An 18553-nucleotide genomic window follows, 5' to 3' on the forward strand; every position below is an offset into this window, starting at 1 on the left:
TTACCCAAAACAGGTGTATTTAAAGGATTGATCTGAAATGTATAGCTCTCTGCAGCGTATATTGATAACAAGGATCAAATATTGCAGATATAGCAAATGCAAAACAATATAAAAATAACAGTAAGTATGCTCTGACTGTCATTCCAATCTTTACTTTCACCCTTTGGCCTAATTTTTCACTGGAAATAACAAATTCTGTTCGAGTTGCTGAACTCTTTGCTCCCTTTCAATACTTCGTCTCGCTTCCGCTAATAAGCCTTGTGCATCACCAAATCAGCATGCCAGTGAGAGACATCAAAACTCTCATTGTCGATAGGAGCAGTGGGAAACTGTGTATGTAAGCGCTAATCCATAGGTCACATTCCCAAAGGGGGATGTTTATTCAACCCCTTAAGTCATAAAACTAACATAAAGATGCTGAAGAACAATCCAGTAGAAACCAGGCCGGAAGTGGGCATGTCGATAGTTATCTCTGAGAGAGCCTCTCTCATCAGCTCCTAATAGTGTTTTACCACAACAGACATCACTTAGTTAATTCCGGGGGCCCTCAAAAGCTGGCAGACACATTGTGCAAGTGAAAACAAACACAAATGTTTAGCTCAAAGCATTTTTGTAAAAATGTTAGTGTTGCAAGAATATTTCTCAAGAATGGAGCAAAAAAAGACCAAACAGAAACCAAAGGGTTCCTATTTAAAAAAATAAAAAAAGACTCAACTTGAGAAGGTTTTGGAGAACAGAAACAGTCAATAAGAGGGCTTCTTCTTTCACTTTGTTATCACAAAGCTAACCAAAGTCAACTTTAGACACTGGGGCTTTTTTGTGGGAATTTTAAAAAACAAATTGCCAAATAAGTTTTCTCCCCAAAAAGTTAAGGTCTGTAGATTTTGAATCAGACAGTCATCATAGTTTAACTTTAGGCTTCACTCTCATGGCGCAATGCTTGCCCTTGCCTAGCATTCCCTTTATCTTGACATCTGCCTCCTCTTGTAGTCTGAGGCCCTGTTCAGACATGGCATTAACATGTGTCAGGGTTGATCCAATCACATGTGGACAGTTCTGCCTTGGGATTAAAATATCTCTCCAATGACAAGTTGTGACCATTTCTCCGCTCCTTATGCAAACACAAGGCCAGACGTTTCAAGGTAAGACTACAAGAATGTCGATAGTAAAAATCCTACATATTCTTGAATTTGGGTTCCCTTTATGGATCTAAAAATATATAGTTATTGTCTACCGGGAATGAGAACAGTCGGGTGTCTGATCAGATCAAAAACACAGACATAATCCCAACAGAGTTATAATAAAAATCCAAAACACAAGATTCACTCTCAGTGGTTTCGTAGACAACTGTGCGTCAGTTGAGTGTGAAGACCAGGAGAGGTCAAAGCCAGGGTGACCTTTGCCCCATGCAATGGAGTGACTGAGTAACCTTCCTTGTGGCAAAAAGTTACTTTGGAAGAGATGATTAGAAGGTACCCGTCCAAAATAGAAAAGAACTGACCTATAAATATGGAGTAGAAAAAGATGAAAGACAATGACTGGAGAGGGTGTGGGACATGATTGAGTCGCCCATCATCCCGTACCCTTCACGAGTCACAGGTCTTTCCTTAAAGGGCACGTCCCTCAGGGGTGCAACTTGATAAATGTCCCCCCCCATAACATGGCTATTGGACAGCTATTGTGACCTTCTCTAACTCTCTGCTATTGGTCCTTAAGGAGGCAGCTCTATGACGTTTGCTTGCGGCCACTGATTTTTGGAAACATCTCACAAGTAACATGAGTTATTCAATACCCTCTCTCTGACTTTGTGTCCATTCTTCTGCGCTTTTTCCTCACTTCATCTTGGTCTCTCGAGCTCTGGTTTTCTCCCCCCTCCATCACCTCTTTGGTAATACTTTCACAATGTATTTTACTTTTTTTTTATTCTAGTTTTAAAAGTACTGCGCCACAGCCTTTCAGTATATGAAGGTATCTAGCCGGGTGGAAAAATATTGCCTATGAGAAGTAGTTTGTCGCAACCTACTCTCTCACCCTCGGTGTAGAAACAGCTGCTCTCGACTTGAATATTCTCCAAACCTAATTTTAGAAAAGGACTGCTCTGAAATCCAAGGCAAAGTTCAATCCATATAGTGTAGGTCAATTCTGCGCTTTTGAGAACTCTCAATAAAAGGTGTTGTCTGACCTATACTCCTTCCTTCATGTTTTTGTTTTTTTCCTCCCCTTCTCCTATATTTTGGTGCCAAACATTGCAGAGTGGCGGGACAGCTGCAGGCTCTCCCATTCTCCACTCCTTCTCTTCATTCCCCTCATCCTCCTCCCTTCGTCTTCCTCTGTTCACATCCTTATCCTCCTCCTCCTTAAAATCTGCCCTGATTGCTTCCTCCTCACCTGTTTTATATCGTCAGGATAAAAACCTTCCCAAGCTATAAAATGTCCAGAAGTAATCCATATTAATACAAACCCCCAAAAGGCCACACAGTGAGACCCATTAAGTTACGATCAAAACCAAAAAAAAAAAAAAAAAATCTTTGCTAGTCACAGCTATGACTTTAATGCTTTCCAATCCCTCTCATGAAAGCTGTGAGGATGGGATGTCTGCCTGCAGTCATTCAAAGGGAGAGCGCAATATATCCGCTATCCATCTTAGCCATGCTTAACCCAACCAAAACCACATGGCCGCCTTCGGGCAGAAGAGGCCTCCTGTTGAACTGGGAAAACCAGTAATGACAGACAAAAATATATGAGCTGTGAAAATTTTGACAAGGGCTATAATAAGAGTAGCTGAGGAAACACGATCAGCATGAGCAATGTCAATGGATGGAGACCTGAAATAATTATTTTGTCAGACTATTATTATATTTGTGATACCCACTCATTTTAAATAAGTTGGAGATTTTTCTTACAAGCAGATCGATGCTGTAGTGTAGCAGCTAGCCTAAGTCAGAAATATTTGCTACTTTTTTGGTATATTTATTTTTAGAAACAACACAAATGACATTTTCTAAGGGTTCCTACCAATTAAATTCACCATGAATAAATCATAGAGCAATTATGAAGTGAGCAAAACACTCAAACTTCTTGCAATACTAGACCTACTGGCTATTGTGTGGCACGGAGCTACGCCCTCCATGGCAGCACCATCAACATTCCGTCACACATTTGAGTGCAGCTTGGCAACCAAAGGGGTGCCCCACTACCCTACATCCTTGTGAAAAGGACCCCCAGAACATCAATGCATTCACATCCAGAAAAGGCCTACTGCCTTTGGGGGGGGAAGTCTTAAACCTTAGCACACATCCATGTTTGTTCCGCTGTTGTTGTTTTTTTGCCAGGTTGTTGGCTAAGACTGTGGAAATGACACTGTTTCAAGTACTAATCTAAAACGTGGATTTTTAGGGGAATTAATAAAGGTTCCTCCCGCAAAAAAATTATCATTCATCCAAAAGCAATTTGGAAGCATGCAAATGCTTAGTCTGAACACTGTTTTTGCTAAAAAACCATGAGCAACATAAGTACATGTGTGTGTGACTGAGTTTGTATTTACCATGTCAACCTCTTGGGAGACTCGTCTTTTGCGTAGCTCCTCCATGCGGTCATTGACGTCACTGAAGCAGGTGTTGTAGTACTCAGAGTACTCCTGGGCAAGGTCATCTATGTTTCCCAGAGAACCATCCTGGAGAGAGGAAGAGAGGACATGGTTTAGCCAGGGAGTTGGCATATCCAGAGAAAAGAAAGTTGATAATGTAATTCTACAGGGAAGAAATGTCTGGGAATTTTTTTAACAATATGTTTATAATGAATAACGTAAAAACTTCACGTAAGAACAAAAGAAAAACTAACAGTAAATGCAAAAGAATCACTCTTTCACGCAGCTTCTGTCACTTCAGCAATCCACCGGTGTTTCAGGAAAGGAAAACAGGCTAACCACGATAGTAAACTGTGTGACAAGCACATCCCCCTCCATCCTCTCCATTTATAGCACAGCACAGCTTTATCAAACCGCTGTCACATACACTTACAATTAGTGGCATAAAAAGGGTACCTACAGGCATGCATTTGGTTAAAAGTGGCACAGCTTCAGGGATACAAACACAATCACTCATCAACACATAGGTACAGAGAGGTATGTGTTGTCTACACACACACACGCTCCAAAACAGAATAACCTAAATATACCCCTCAATAAAAGGTCTGTATATTTTCAGCAGTTGATTCTTATCAAGTCCCACTCAGTGTATTTGGCCAGCCATGGTTTGCTCCTGGGTTTTGTCTTCATCAAGGCTCAAATCAAGGATGCCCTTTACCTCCTCAGACATTCACCCAACTCCAACCCAAACACACTCTTCCGGTTAGCTGTAGTTTAAACAGCACAGTTCCTGTCTTTGTGTGAGAGACATTTGTTTAGGATTGCGGGAGGACGCTGTGCTCCAAACAGTAAAGACTTTAACTAACAGAATACTCTCTGGATATAATGTTGACGACTGGCCTCCCAGTTACTTTTGGAAACGTTAATTGTAAACTGAGCCATGAAGCAAGAACATGGAGGTAGCTGGGGGTCAGTGCGCATGTATGGTTTGGCGTTAAAAACAATCTGGGTTGTACTCAATGCAGTTATCCAGCTAACTAGTTATGCTCTATCAGACCAAAGAAACAGCCTGAAAAATGTATTTATTCCTTTAATCGAGCCCTTAAGAAGAGCCACCTCTGTTGCATTTGCTGGAGAGAAGACAGACACTCATCTCTTGCTTTGGTAAAAATGTTGGCCATTCTGGCAGCGCTGGCAAACTGTTTAATATTCATCAGTGTTGATCTAATCTGTGCCAGGCAGACAGCTAGCATTGAGTCACTGTGCAGGGTCCGAACAGTCTCTCTCAGTCTCTGTCTTTCTCAGCCGGACTCCCTATCTGGGTGCCAGGCCACAAATGAATGGATCACTGTGAGTGTGAGTGCCACAAACACACGCACGTGGGCATAAGGCCCCTGTGAACACACATTAGCATTCACACGCATGCATGCAGGAGATTTCAAAAACATTGGACCAAAACAAACTGAGGCGAACCAATCATATACAACACGGCTCAGAGGATTTAAGTTAGAAGAGGGCGCTTACTGATTGTGCATGGAACCAAATATCACTTAAAAACACACATGTTCATTGTCAATACGCAATTTGGCTGGCTGTGATCTTTCCTCCCTGTCTCACTGCTTGCAAAATTCTGTTTCTGGCCGGAGATATGGTCCAAGATGACTGAGATTCCCGGTGGGAGCTCTCCCTGAGCAGACGCATGATTTTCCCTTGCATTCCTTGCAAAGATTGAAAGCACGCTCTCATTACAGAACTCCAAGATGTTTTAATCACGATACACAAGTCACAAGTGTGCAGATCTATTCGCTACATCAGGAAGATAAAACAATAAAAGATTAAAGCACCTCTTGATTGAAAGAGGGCTTCTCCAGTTTGTGTTAAAGAATAGTTGGGTCAGAATAAGTTAATCAAGCAGTGACATTTTTTCTTGCCTCACTCCCTCAGAGACATTAAATGTAAACCTCCACTGTGGACCGGTACAGCTGCACATGCTAGCTGTTCTTAGATCGATGTGAGTCTCTGGCTGTATGCATCCACGTGTGTGCAAACATCCCAGTGTGTTCCTGGATAACTGAAATTCCTCCAACTCCCTAGTGGCATGAGCTCATGAGGGTCCAACACAGCTGACCCTCACCCCACCTTGTAAAGTGACACCACATATGCTCAGTTATGTACATATCCAGCATGAGACAGCACGTGAGAACAAGTGGCGCGGGTGAAAATTCCTGTGGGAAAATTGCAGAATCTGAGGGAATGAGAAAATCTCTGGATGTTTGATTGAACACGTTTGTCAGCAGATGAGGAGGAGTTTAGTCCACATTTTAGAGAGAATCTGTCAACGTGGGAGGGTAGGTGGAAGAGCGTGGAGGGATCTGACAGCGGTCCACACAGATTTGGGCAGGGGGGTAGGAGTGGAGGCTGGACAAGGGATGATTTGTGGGATACTGACTAGGGCAGCTGTGGGGTGAGAGGAGGATAAACATCTGGAGTCTGGGTGGGAAGAAAAAGAATCTGCATCTATAAGAAAACATTCTAAGGATGAGTATTATATCCCCCACAGATTACCTAACCTGGAATGGGTCTCTTTGTGTTACCATGTTAAGGTAATTAATAACACTAAAAAAACATGCGTCCTCTAAAAATATAATTAACACAATTTTAGAAACCAATTAACCATAATAATAAACACATCTAGTTATATAGAAAAGGTATATTTAAATGGAGGCAAATTCTATTTCAGCTGATGTAATTGCTTCTCCACCCTGGAAAGGAGAGAGGCCAACTCCCAGTTTTCACTGGAACAATGGCAACAATAGTCATACAGAAAATACAACACCCAAGCAAAACTTTGTGAGTGAGTTTGTGTGTGTTTACAGTAAAGAGTGTGCATGCGTCATTTACTGTTCAAGACTGCTGGATCAAGATGGCTACTCCCAATGTGCAGCTGACATCTTTCAGAGGCTACTGTGAACAAACTGTGTGTCTCGTCACCTTTGGACTGAATTCAAAACTCATCTCACAACAGAGACATGGTTCTGAGAAATGTAGAAGACACTTGTGAGAAGTGTTAGTCTGTGTAAAAAGCTGTCATAACTGTGACTTAGTGGCTGCCTTGTTGTTCAACCATCAAAACACAAATCACTGGTATTGCACCACAGTGGATAAATATTTCAGAGATGTGTGATATGGTTGCTTCTGAGCCATAACCAAGTGATATACACAATAATCATTCAGGATTGCGTTGGAGGAGTGGAGATGATAAGCATCCATGTGAGAATTCCAAGATAAAAAATAAAACAAATCAAGTTCATCCCGTCTCTTATGGAAAACCAATCAAATATCCTCAGCTTTGGTTTGGAATATACTGTAAATGTAAAACACAAGTGTATCTCCTAGGACTTTCAGTAAGTCAGTATAAAGCAGCATCGGTTTAATAAAGATTGTTACCACCCTAGTAGGATTATAGTTTCCTAAGATTTTACCATTCGGTGGCCTGTATTATAGCATTCTCACAAATGGAAATAATTTTCACCAGTTTAAGATGCAACAACATGACAGACCATTGCAGTGTTCATTTCTCGTTTCACAAAGTCAATACATTGAGTCAGGTACAAGCTGTTCATTCTATTATTCTGAATATTAACATTGCCAAGAATGAGCAGTTCCCAGCTGAAGTGGATCATTTCTTCACAACATAGCATTTGAATGGCACTACACTAAAGCAATCTCTTGCGAAGTTACATTCCACAGCCAGCATGCAAGGCACTGATATCTTAGGCCACCTTGCGTGCTTAGGAGTCACTGCCAATGCACACAGCTAATCATGCAATCAAGTTACGCTCCATTCAGGTTTTTATACATCATGTTAAATGTTGCAAAGACTCTCAAAGAAAGTGTTTGTTTATTAAAAGCATAGAGAAAGACATGCCGAAAGACTAAAAGCCATTAGCCCCGGGCCTAGCATGTTTGTTCTGACCTATCCTTTGGGCTCACATTCCTGAAGGGGTTGAATGGTGGTGTACATGGTGTTAACCATTGTCACAAGGCTAGCCTGGGTGACTACCCATTCTCTCGGGGAAAGAACAATGACAACAGTTAACAATAGAGCCACGCATCTGATGTAATGTTTGAACGTCAGTGGTATGATCACTTTCACTTGCTGTGCAACCTCAGGACAGGTGCGGCAGGTTGAAATTGCCAGACTGTCTTGCATTGAGTTTCATTATAATAATGTTTTGTCAAGAGGTGAACCAATAGAACTGTCCGCATTCACCCTGAGTCATGGATACACCAGTTAAAAACCAAACCGCGCCAGAGATCGCCTGTCATATAGTCCCCCCACAGTAATCCATCCTTTACTCCACCCAGCCCTCTATCCATCCAGTTCCCCAAAGTCCTCCAAAAACAAATTTGACCATACCCATTTTTTTCTACACTCTTGCCCTTGTACTGCCAACCAATCATAACAAAAAAAAAAAACAGAAGAAGGATAAATTTAGTCTGATATGAGAAATGGGGAAAAAGTTAAGTAAAGACAGGTGGATGAGAGAAAACGTTGCTACTCATGTGCCATGTTGCATGACCCAACTACAGGAGTTCAAAAAAGAAAATGGTGGATGCACTTTAGTGGAGAATTCCACAGAGCATAGAGCCAGTGGTCTGGCTCGGTCTGACTAAGATGTAGTGTTGGCGATTGAAGCCAACAGGGGAAGACTGTCGAGGAAGGTGAGGCCAGGGGGCAAAGCCCACCCACTTTAGTGGACTTCCTGAGGATATCCTTGGCTTGAGCAGAACAGTGCTTTGCCATCCCAACGGAGGAAACCTGCCAGTTCTCTGTGTGACCTCAATAATGACACCAGTAAGGGAGGGGGAGCAAAGGAGGAGTGAGCTGAGTTGAACTGGGCAACAATAGACACAATTAGTCTATGATAGACTGTGTTAGAACATTATTGGCAAAAGATATAAAGTGGCCTAGCTCACCATGGTTTGGCAAAAAAGGACTGGAGCATATGCTGCCACTCGGTATGAAGTGCTATGTGGGAGGAAGAACATAGAAATCACCTCATCAAACCATATGTTTCGCAGACACAATCAATATCCATGTCTCCAGAGCAGTATCCAATCCTTAGGTCTAGAGATGAAGCACTGTCTAGTACATAATCAGTGTTTTCCAAAAGGACAAACTTCCACCCACGATGTGTGATTCACCACAAAACTCTCTTCAACCAGAGAAGGATTTCCTGCAGGCAAGTAAAAGATTTCCACAAGGCTCAAGACAACCTTTCAAGCAAAAAAAAATGGGATGAGGTTTCTTTCAGAGAAGCAAAAATGGAATAATGGATAACTGTCCGCTGTCCAGGTTTGTGATCAAAGCATCTAGACTAGGATGGAGCTCTATTAGAAGTAAGTCATTAGTGAAGGGATGTTCAAAAATCTGCATGGTGTTCTCCGCGCATTAAAAAAGAATATATGCAGCAGCCATTAGTTAACACTTAAGCCTGCAGACTCATAGAACATTTGCCAAAAGAAGGTGCAATGGAGAGGAACAGGAAAGGATTATTGAAGCAAAGTCTGGACAAATGCACAACTCAAAATAAGATTTTTTTGTTTCCAGTCAGGTCATTTTAATGTGGCTCATTGAGCTTTCAATAAAGAAAGTTCAAGAAAAACCCTCATGAATCTGGAAGAGGGGTGCGACTACATTTACAGATGTCTGAATCTCCATTCAGACCAACTAGAACAGCAATAGCTCCACCACACATTCCATCAGAAACTGCCTTAGATTCTTAAAGTGCTATTTACTTAACTTCAACCACAAATAAGTGACTGGTTTACTTTGGTATTCTTATTCAACATATTGCGCAACAGGCTGACTACTGCGTCTGATTAACCTCAAAGACGAAAAAACTTATTACAAATGTAGATGAAATGATGTGGATGAACTCTTGGCTGTTTTAAAGCTCATCTACAATGTCAGCCGGGGTAGTTCTTGAGTTTGGCATGTGGGCTGGAACATATAGTAATCACTGACAGGCAGGAGTATAATAAGCAGGTTGACCAGATCTTTATCAGGATGGATGTCTATCTGTACAAGGAAGCCAAGTGGGGCGCCAAGACCAAACACATCTGTAACAGTGAGTTAAAGTTGGGGCAAACACAAATTAAAAAGGGCATTGAATTCCCATTTGGCTCACAAGCTAAACAAAAGCCATTGAAAGTCAAAGGGCAATAGTTATATTTAGCCAATCCATTTTACTTTGAGGTAGATGGTGCTCATTGTGCTTAGGATGTTCATGGCATAGGGTGCTTTAAGATAGGAGCCTGAGCAGCACATTGTTAGGAATAAAGCTCATTATATAAAAGGGCAATTTTAGAGACTTTTGATTGTTATTGTATAACTTACGTCAATAAATTGATACATCAATCTAAGATACCTTTTCAAAGCAGTGAAAATATAATCTTGTATACTAATTTAAAAGCATAGGAGTATTTAAAAGGGAATGACAATTTCTTACTGGACACCATGATATTTACATAAATTACACCTTCAAGCTGCTATCAATTCAAGAAACTCATCACCAAAGAGCATTCCACAACAGAAAATCATATATTATCATGTTTGTCTACCAGTTAGTTCTCGTATGACTAACTGACCTGCTGAACTTTTTAAAAGACACCGTCAGCAGCCAAGAAGACCTATCAAGTTTCACACTTTCACACTTCTAATCTTTTCAGTATACTTTTGTTGGAAAATAAGATGGTCACAGCTATCCAAGCCTTCCCAAGACTGAAGACTTTTATTTGACACATACAGTAAAAGTCAAGAACAAAAGACTTCAAAAAAGCTTTTTGCCATTTTGCATGTGTGTGTCTCAGCTCAGGGGGAAAACATGTCAAAGATGAGCGCAGTCTTGCAGACAAATGCCTCCAGAGCAATAAATCTGGATAAATTGCCTGGATGGGAGCCAGGTCTCCCACCCGGTGTCAGAGGGCAGGACAGCCTTCCCCCTCCTACGCACAGACACACAGACACTCACACTCCTTAATTTACACAGCATTTATATCGTCAGTGCCAGACCAAACCAAATTAACACCTCGGTCTTAAGCAGACTGGAAGTAACTGCAACACATTTGGTCAGCAGATCAATCAGACCCCATGGCCTGTTAAATCAAGACTGCTTTGGCAGCCAAACAAAAGAGAGCTGTTACAATATACAGCATCTCCAAAGTGAGAAGCATTCAAGGCACGCACATGTGCAGCATACAGTTAATCAGACTGAGATAATGCAGTTGACAATGAAATCAGGGACTCAAAATATCTTATGATTTCATTTCAGTTATTGTGGATTTTTTACTGTTTTTTTATTGCTTATTTATAATACTTGTTTTTATTTCATTTTATTTTTATCTTGTCTTTCTTTTACTATGTCTCTTGTTTGCACTATCCTCTATGCTGCTGTAAGCCTGCAAATTTCCCCACTGCGGGACTAATAAAGGATTATCTTATCTTATCTTATGATCAAGGGAACTGAAACATTGTGGGAAAACCAAACTTAATTTAACCAATTACTTACTAAATAAACAAATTGGTACCATGTTAGAATATTAGAACATATGTCTTGGATCTAAGAGACCATTGGAGCATCTCCAATAATCAGAATTTCCAATTTTATGTTTTGGCACTGTTACCATCCAGTCAATACAACAATCCATTCACAACAGATCTCCCCAGCTGGAGGAGCAACACAATCAAGTTGGAGGAAGATGAATGGAGACAATGTGGCATGGCAGTACACCAATGCTCAGGCTGCAAACTATACACACACACACACACACACACACACACACACACACACACACACACACACACACACACACACAAAAGCATAATCTATCAATGTGTAACATACCCTGTTCTCATTCGAATACTGTTCCAATCCGGACCGACCCAGACCTATGAATACGTCACTGGCAGCCTCCAGCTACAGACCACATGTAATGCTGGTGCATCTGGGACTCTGGCCTATAAGCAGGCGCGGCTCAGAGCTGTGCTGAAGCGTCATTTGCATGCAAGCAACTAGTTGGCTCCACAAACCGCTCATTCGGCAAATCAGTGTCAACTTTGGGGATGAAGGTGAAAAACCTCTACTTCAGTCTGTGATGTCAGTGTTAATAGTGTCACCCCTCCCCCCCACACAAAAACCCCCAAAAAAAAAAACAACCCCAAAAACTTACCAGCATCCCCATTACGTCTGTCCACAGTTGGGAAAAACTGTCGGACCCAGCAGCGCCTTCTGCCCGGGGCTCATCGGAGGGTGCACCGGTCCCCTGATCCCCCTCCATGACGTTAGAATTATGTCGCTGTTCAGTCAGACCGATCTGGTGCTAAAGCTTGAATCCCAGCCCAGTAGACCCGAGCGCCGACAATAAACGAGATGTGGGGGTGCCAATGGCTGCTCCTACAGAAAGTTGCCCTTGACGCACCGGTGAAGCGCTCCAACATTGCTTGGCACGATCCGCGGTTTAGTGCGTGAACTGCGTGCCGACATGTTTACCAAACTCCGGCGTCGATTTCAAGTTTTAAGACATGCAAAAAGTTAAAAAAAAAAAAAAAAAAAAAAAAAAAAGAGAGACGACCAAGAGTTGTTTTGGACCCACAGCAGGTCATTCGTCTAAAAAAAAAAAACTTCCTTGCGGGGTGTTCTCTGCTCCACAGTCCCCCAATACACGATCCGTGCCCGGGCATAAACCAAACCACGCACCGGGGGGGAGACGGCGTCCAAGCGGGCGAGAAGTTCACGAAAAGTTAATGCAATCCCTCAACCAGTGACAGAAAGGGGTCTAAACTTTTAGAGCGAGCAGACATAAACTTATTTCCATTAAAAAAACAAAAATTCGAGTGAGAGAACGCCCGGAGCACACACAGCAAATCCTCCAAACACTGCGCCTCCCCCCTCTCTCTCTCCCTCTCTCTCTCTCCCTCACACACTCCTCCCAGCAAAACATTACAACAGAAAGAAAACACTTGTCCCGTGTCAGGAGCACACTTTGCCTCTCAATATTCCAATCATAAAATATTAATATCGTGACTTTATATTTGTTGGATCTAATATAATTTGACCATATGACCATACGTTTATTTTATTTTTTTTATCCCTGAACATTACACTTGTGTTACAATTCAAATGCCTGCTCACTGGCAACATTGGTGACCAAATCCTCCTTCATGATGATGTTTATGTCCCATTTCTAAACAGCTCAGAACACTTTTTTATCTCATGCTGACAGGGCTTTCCACCAATACTTCTCTCCAGCCAGCGTTGAATAGGGACTGTGGACAAAGCACATTCTCCAAACAATTGTATGAAAAACAAAAAAAAAGCGCATTGGGAAAAATGTTTTTGAGGGGGGTGATAAATACTTTGTCCTACGCCTGGCATAAATCTTGACGAAATGCTCACAATAACACTAAAAATAACTTGACACTTTGACTGTAGGACTTTTGAAAGTAGTACATTTGGTTTGGGATTACCATACCCACGCACATATCACAAACAGCAGTTGGTGTATATAATGTAACAGCAATGTTCTTGTGCAGATCTCATTTGAATATGTAAGATAAAAAGAAACACATTATGTGCAACCATGAAATTGCACAGCTATCCTGTCTGATCAGCCCTTTGTTACGCTCCACCAGCAAGGCTACTATTGTAATGAAGAAGTCCTCAGACTGTCTCTGATTCTCCCTGTTGTTGTCAGAGGCATATTTTCCCAGAGCGGCAACAGCTGCCAGATCTTGTGACAGATGCCAGAAGGATGAGAGATAGAGAGAGTCCGAATGTAAGACAGAACATTTTTAAATCCATTCTCTGTGGTTTCAAGCCAGTCTGAAATGCTGCTTCACCAGCTGTTCACCAAAACAGCCCACAAAACCACATGCAATGAATACATGGATTTCAAAGTAACAGAACCAAAGGAAGAAACACAGACCAGAAAAAAAACATTGAACACACATTCCGTTCCGTAACCATGTAAAAGGTGATCAGTTACACATCAAATCCCCAAAGCTACAGTTTCACCTGTAGTGCAAGGAGAAACGTGAAACATATAATAAGATACGCCTTTATTTATCCACAGATGGGAACTTCAGTCGTCACAGAAGCTCAAAGGATAGAGTAAGTATAAATAAATAGCTAAGCAAGAATAAAAATAAGAATAAATAAAAATAAGAGGAAAATGCTACTGGTATATAGAAACTATCCGTTAACAGGAGGTGAAGTGAGTGAGTGAAGGTGTTTGCAGCATAGTCTACACGTAATCAATATGTGTACACTTCTACTTAATTTGTATTATAAAGAAGTTTATGCCAAAAGTTTCATTTTACGGCTATACTAGCAGCTTTGTTAACCTCTAATTAGGCCCAACAGGGTTTTGGACTAACTGTTAACATCCGCATGCCAACAGGCCCGAAATGATAATGCTAAAATGTTGATGGTTAGCAGGTATGATAGCATGCATTTCTTAATTAGCACTAAACACAAAAAACTGCTAAGGCCATATGGGATGTCCTGAAATACTTGGCAAACTTTGACCTGGTGATGGTACTCCATAAAAGGTCAGCTGATCAACGCTTTCACAATTCATCCCCTGGGAACATGAATATCCGTTCCAAAATGTAGGGCAATCCATCCACTACATGTCGAGATATTTCAATAAAATGTTTACATCACAGTGGAGCTAGAGGGAGAGTCAGCTGATCTCCAAAGACAGTGGGATACATCCTCTGGGGATCATGAATGCCATCCAGTAGTTGTCCAAATACATATGTCCAAACTAAAGTGGTTTACCCATGCACCAGAAATGAAACACAGCATGCAATTTACGCCTCTTTGTTGGCACTGATCGTTCTTTTATGTACAATATTACGGTTCAAAGTCTGTGTAGGGGAAGATGACTTTAACACGCTGTGGATGAGTGGCAGATGTTCAGCAGTATTCTGCTTACAGTCTAAACACACAGACCACACGCTCGCACAAGAGCAGCTTTGTTGGCCGGCAAGTCGACAACCCGGGGGTCTGCACTGCTGACCTCGCATCTGTAACCTCCGGTCGCCACCAGCAGCTAGCGGTAGGACTACTGTGTGTGTGTGTGTGTGTGTGTGTGTGTGTGTGTGTGTGTGTGTGTGTGTGTGTGTGTGTGTGTGTGTGTGTGTGTGTGTGCGTGTGTGTGTGTGTGTGTGTGTGCGTGCGTCCATATTTCCATTACGTCACTCCAACAGTCTTCCCATGTTTCTACAGAGTGATGACCACATTGTGTTTTTTGAGGAACAAGGCTGACCCTCCCCCTTTTTCAAACTAAAAAGGGGGTGTTGGAAGTCACCCCCTCACAGACACAAACACACACACACACACACACACACACACACACACACACACACACACACACTACCACCACAAACACTTTTCCTAACAAAACCCCCATTACCCAAATACAAGACAGTCTCACCCCACCTGGAGCAACTTAAACTGTACTATTAATTAGGATAGCAGGAAGCCTGTTGACCCAGCACACACTCATCAAACACCACTGGTGTGTGTGTGTGTGTGTGTGTGTGTGTGTGTGTGTGTGTGTGTGTGTGTGTGTGTGTGTGTGTGTGTGTGTGTGTGTGTGTGTGTGTGTGTGTGTGTGTGTGGAGATGCCAGCTTTCTTCTACTCTCTTCACACTGGCAACCCATCAAGGTGTCATGTTGTCAGACGAGAGGCAACAAAGTCACTTGCTAATTGTTTCACCATAATGCCAATTTATTAGGCTACATGTTGGAGAGTTGTCTCCTTTGATCAGCTCTTTGGAAAAGATGTGAAGATGAAGATCTGGTCAGCAATGTGGACAAAATTTGGAGCACATGAACACAAAGTGGATACGCCTGCAACCAATTCACAGTGTCTATAAACATGTCCTGAAAGTAGGATGTGAGAGCTAAACTTATTTCATGGTTCTCATAATATATAGGGGATTCTTTCATGGAGGGATGATGGCATGAATATAAATTTTCGAGCGTAGGTTACTTTGAACATAGTCTTTAAAGCCTCTGGACTTGGACTATATCCTGATGGACGATTTCACTGCCTTTCATCTATCTTCTTTCATCTCTTCTACTATCTATTATTAATAGTCTCATTGTCTTATCAAGCGTTCCTCTTCTCCAGTGCTGATCCTGCTTGTAGAATGGGATGAAAGTAGCACTGTCATCAGGTTTGGGACAACCTCTAGGATAGTGGTGAGACAGGGAGCATTTATATTAGATGGTTGCATTATATGCCAAACCCATTTCTATGTGAGGTCATGATGTGTGTGACTTTTTGGTCAATATAAATCAGTTAAAAACAAGCCTATTTTCACAAATCTGAGTCAGGGCATGGACTGGTTTGCCTGCATTGGCAATGACAATAAATTTACAGGAATTAATAGGATCCGGAAGAAATAATTCAAAACAGGTCAGGACAAGACAAAATCTCAGGGAGTAGCACGTGTTTCTTGCAGGTATTACTAAAAACATGAAAGCATTGAATGGATCTTACATCAACGAAAGAATAAACTTATGTTCAACTAAGTCCTTTCATTAACACCCAAACATTCCCACAGGCTAAATAATGTTAAAGACTCAGATAAACTTCCGTCGGGGCGGTAGATTTCCTGTAAACGCAGTTGCCCTGGATTTACATTTTATTACATTGTTTCATATTTATGACTCTGCAAGATCATTACAAAAGCAGGTAGCGTGTCTAAACACACTCGTAGGGACAATGATGCAAGGCAAGAGCAGAGAACGGAGAGAATAGAGAGGAGGTGCAGACAGAAGATAAAGGTCGGGGAGGAGTTAGGAGAGTAGGAGAAGATTGCAGTGGAGTCTGTCAGGCTGGTCACATAACAGTAATTAAGTATCAAACTGATAAAGGTTATATCATGATGTAGAGTTTGTAGGGAAAACAATAGTAAAAGATATTTAGTTCTAACCATGAGTTGTTAGGACTAAAAGGAGGAGGACGGAGAAAGTGGAAAGGGGTCCTGAGACTGAGGAGAAAAAGGAGATAGAGATAGAAAAAGAATGCAGATAGTATTAAAGCGAAGCAGTGGCTCAGGTTGGACCTCCCCTGATAGTGAGAGTGACCCTTCCTGGAGGTCAGTGACCCTGGGCCCTAAAATAGCCCCAGGAGGAGTCATGAACCATGCCGCCAGAGGTGATAAACAACTTGGTGGACAGACATCAAGTGCACCAGCAACAAACTTAAGGAATGCATTATATAACTGCACAACAATAACACAAGATATTTAATGGTTAAAAATAACATTTTGGTAATTAAAGCACTGATTCTTCCTACACAGATTAATGCCTACAGGATGGTGTGTATCCTGTCCTGTTCCAGTAAATTATATTAATTTTTGACTAGATTTTATAGTACTTTGATGAAAAAAAAAAAAAAAAAGCCTTTTTTTTTTTTCATTCATCTCTCACCTTTGTCTTACCTCGTGTTTCTAAAGATCTTTCTCCTTTTTGAAATCAACATATAAAAAGGTGTATACCCCGATCTTAATTGGATCGAAAGTCTTGAACTCTTATCTCTTAGTCCTCAGTGTGCCTTCTGTAAGTGATTAATTGGGATCAAGATTTTCACATCATTAATTCCGCTTAGTCGATGGGTCAAAGGCCTAACGCTCCCCAGGCAATTTCTTTGAACCAATCTGGATGAGAGCGCTTGTTACTCTTATTTATATGTGTGTGCATATATGTGTGTGTTTATGTGTATTCCTATGTGCAAAGGGCTGTGTATGTGTGATGAGTAGGCGGTCAGGCTAGCCCCACTGTGCTTCACACGCCACTGAGCCTTGTGTGGGAGTTATCACACAAACCCAATTAGCATGACAACTAATTACTGTTGCCTCAGTCCCCTCCCCCAGCTAAGCAACTCATTAAATTAGATCAACACACTGGTCTTTCCTCTGAAAACAATGCTTTCAGGGAGTAATAAATGAACGCCTGGCGCTTGCTGTTTGTGTGCTCTAGGTATTACTTTTCATAGCGTGGTCAACCATAACAAGGGAGTCTTTTGAAAGCTGGAGGAAACTTCACATATCAACACAGGAATTACTTCTGGGCTAGAGAGAGAGAGAGAGAAAAAGAAAGGAAGAGGCAAGACAATTGGGAGAGTGTGAGATAAACACAGAGAGATATGCATGGAGAACAGGGAGAACACAAAATGGGTACAGGAAAACCTGCTGACACCACTGTAACCCAAACAAAACATTTTTTGACATTCTTTGTGTCCCATTTAAGTCAAGTCGACTTTTCAATACTCTATTTAAAGCTCCAACTCAACAACATGACACACAGTTTACACTAAATAATACTACGCCTTCCACAGACACAAGCATTTCCGAGTCGGATTTACAAGTAGTAATCCATGCTTTTATTAACGCAGTGGTAATTGCAGCTCCCTTTAATGTGCTCTGTGTAGAAAAGTGCCGACATATAAACAAAGCATATTTCTGCTAAGCCCCTGAATCCCCAGATTCTCCATACAGTGTACGCCTCCGTGGCCATGTGGTTGGTGATTATGTTGCACTATTGTGTGTGTGTGAACGGAGATTCCAGGGTGTTATAATCATGCGCGACTGAAAGGACAGATGTTGTTTTGGATGTAAGCGAGCTTCCAGAGGTATGTGCAGCGTCGAGTGAGAGGCCAGAGTCCTTTAACTGAGTGCACTGGGTTTTTTGAGCTCGGTGCATATTTGCCGGTGGGATGTGTGTTTGAAAGAATAAAACTGCATCTTTTTTTAAAAAATTCTGGTCACACATCGTGCTCGGAAATAACAAGAACAGGGAATAAAGTGCATGTTTGTTTTTGTTTTGTTGTTTGTGTGAGTGAGTCCACAGGTGCAGACAGTGGAGATGTGTTGGTCTCACTGTG

At 41.7% G+C, this 18553-nt stretch overlaps 1 protein-coding gene across 3 annotated transcripts in view; it reads right to left on the bottom strand.

Moving 5' to 3' along the window:
• Nucleotides 1-12165, bottom strand: part of sash1a (SAM and SH3 domain containing 1a) — a 48617-nt gene extending 36452 nt beyond the window's left edge. For 2 of the 3 annotated variants that reach the window (XM_054618345.1, XM_054618344.1), the window contains exons 1-2: nucleotides 11822-12165; nucleotides 3545-3673 (exon numbers count right to left, since the gene is read on the bottom strand). In XM_054618345.1, coding sequence (XP_054474320.1) covers nucleotides 3545-3673; nucleotides 11822-11929 — 237 coding nt within the window. In that variant the 5' untranslated portion in view covers nucleotides 11930-12165. Of the gene's footprint in view, nucleotides 1-3544; nucleotides 3674-11496; nucleotides 11657-11821 lie in introns of those variants that run through there. The other variant, XM_054618346.1, reaches the window with a different exon arrangement.
• Nucleotides 12166-18553: the final 6388 nt, after the last annotated feature.

The sequence above is a fragment of the Anoplopoma fimbria genome, chromosome 18 (genome assembly GCF_027596085.1).
Source record: "Anoplopoma fimbria isolate UVic2021 breed Golden Eagle Sablefish chromosome 18, Afim_UVic_2022, whole genome shotgun sequence".
In the NCBI taxonomy this organism is placed as follows: domain Eukaryota; kingdom Metazoa; phylum Chordata; class Actinopteri; order Perciformes; family Anoplopomatidae; genus Anoplopoma; species Anoplopoma fimbria.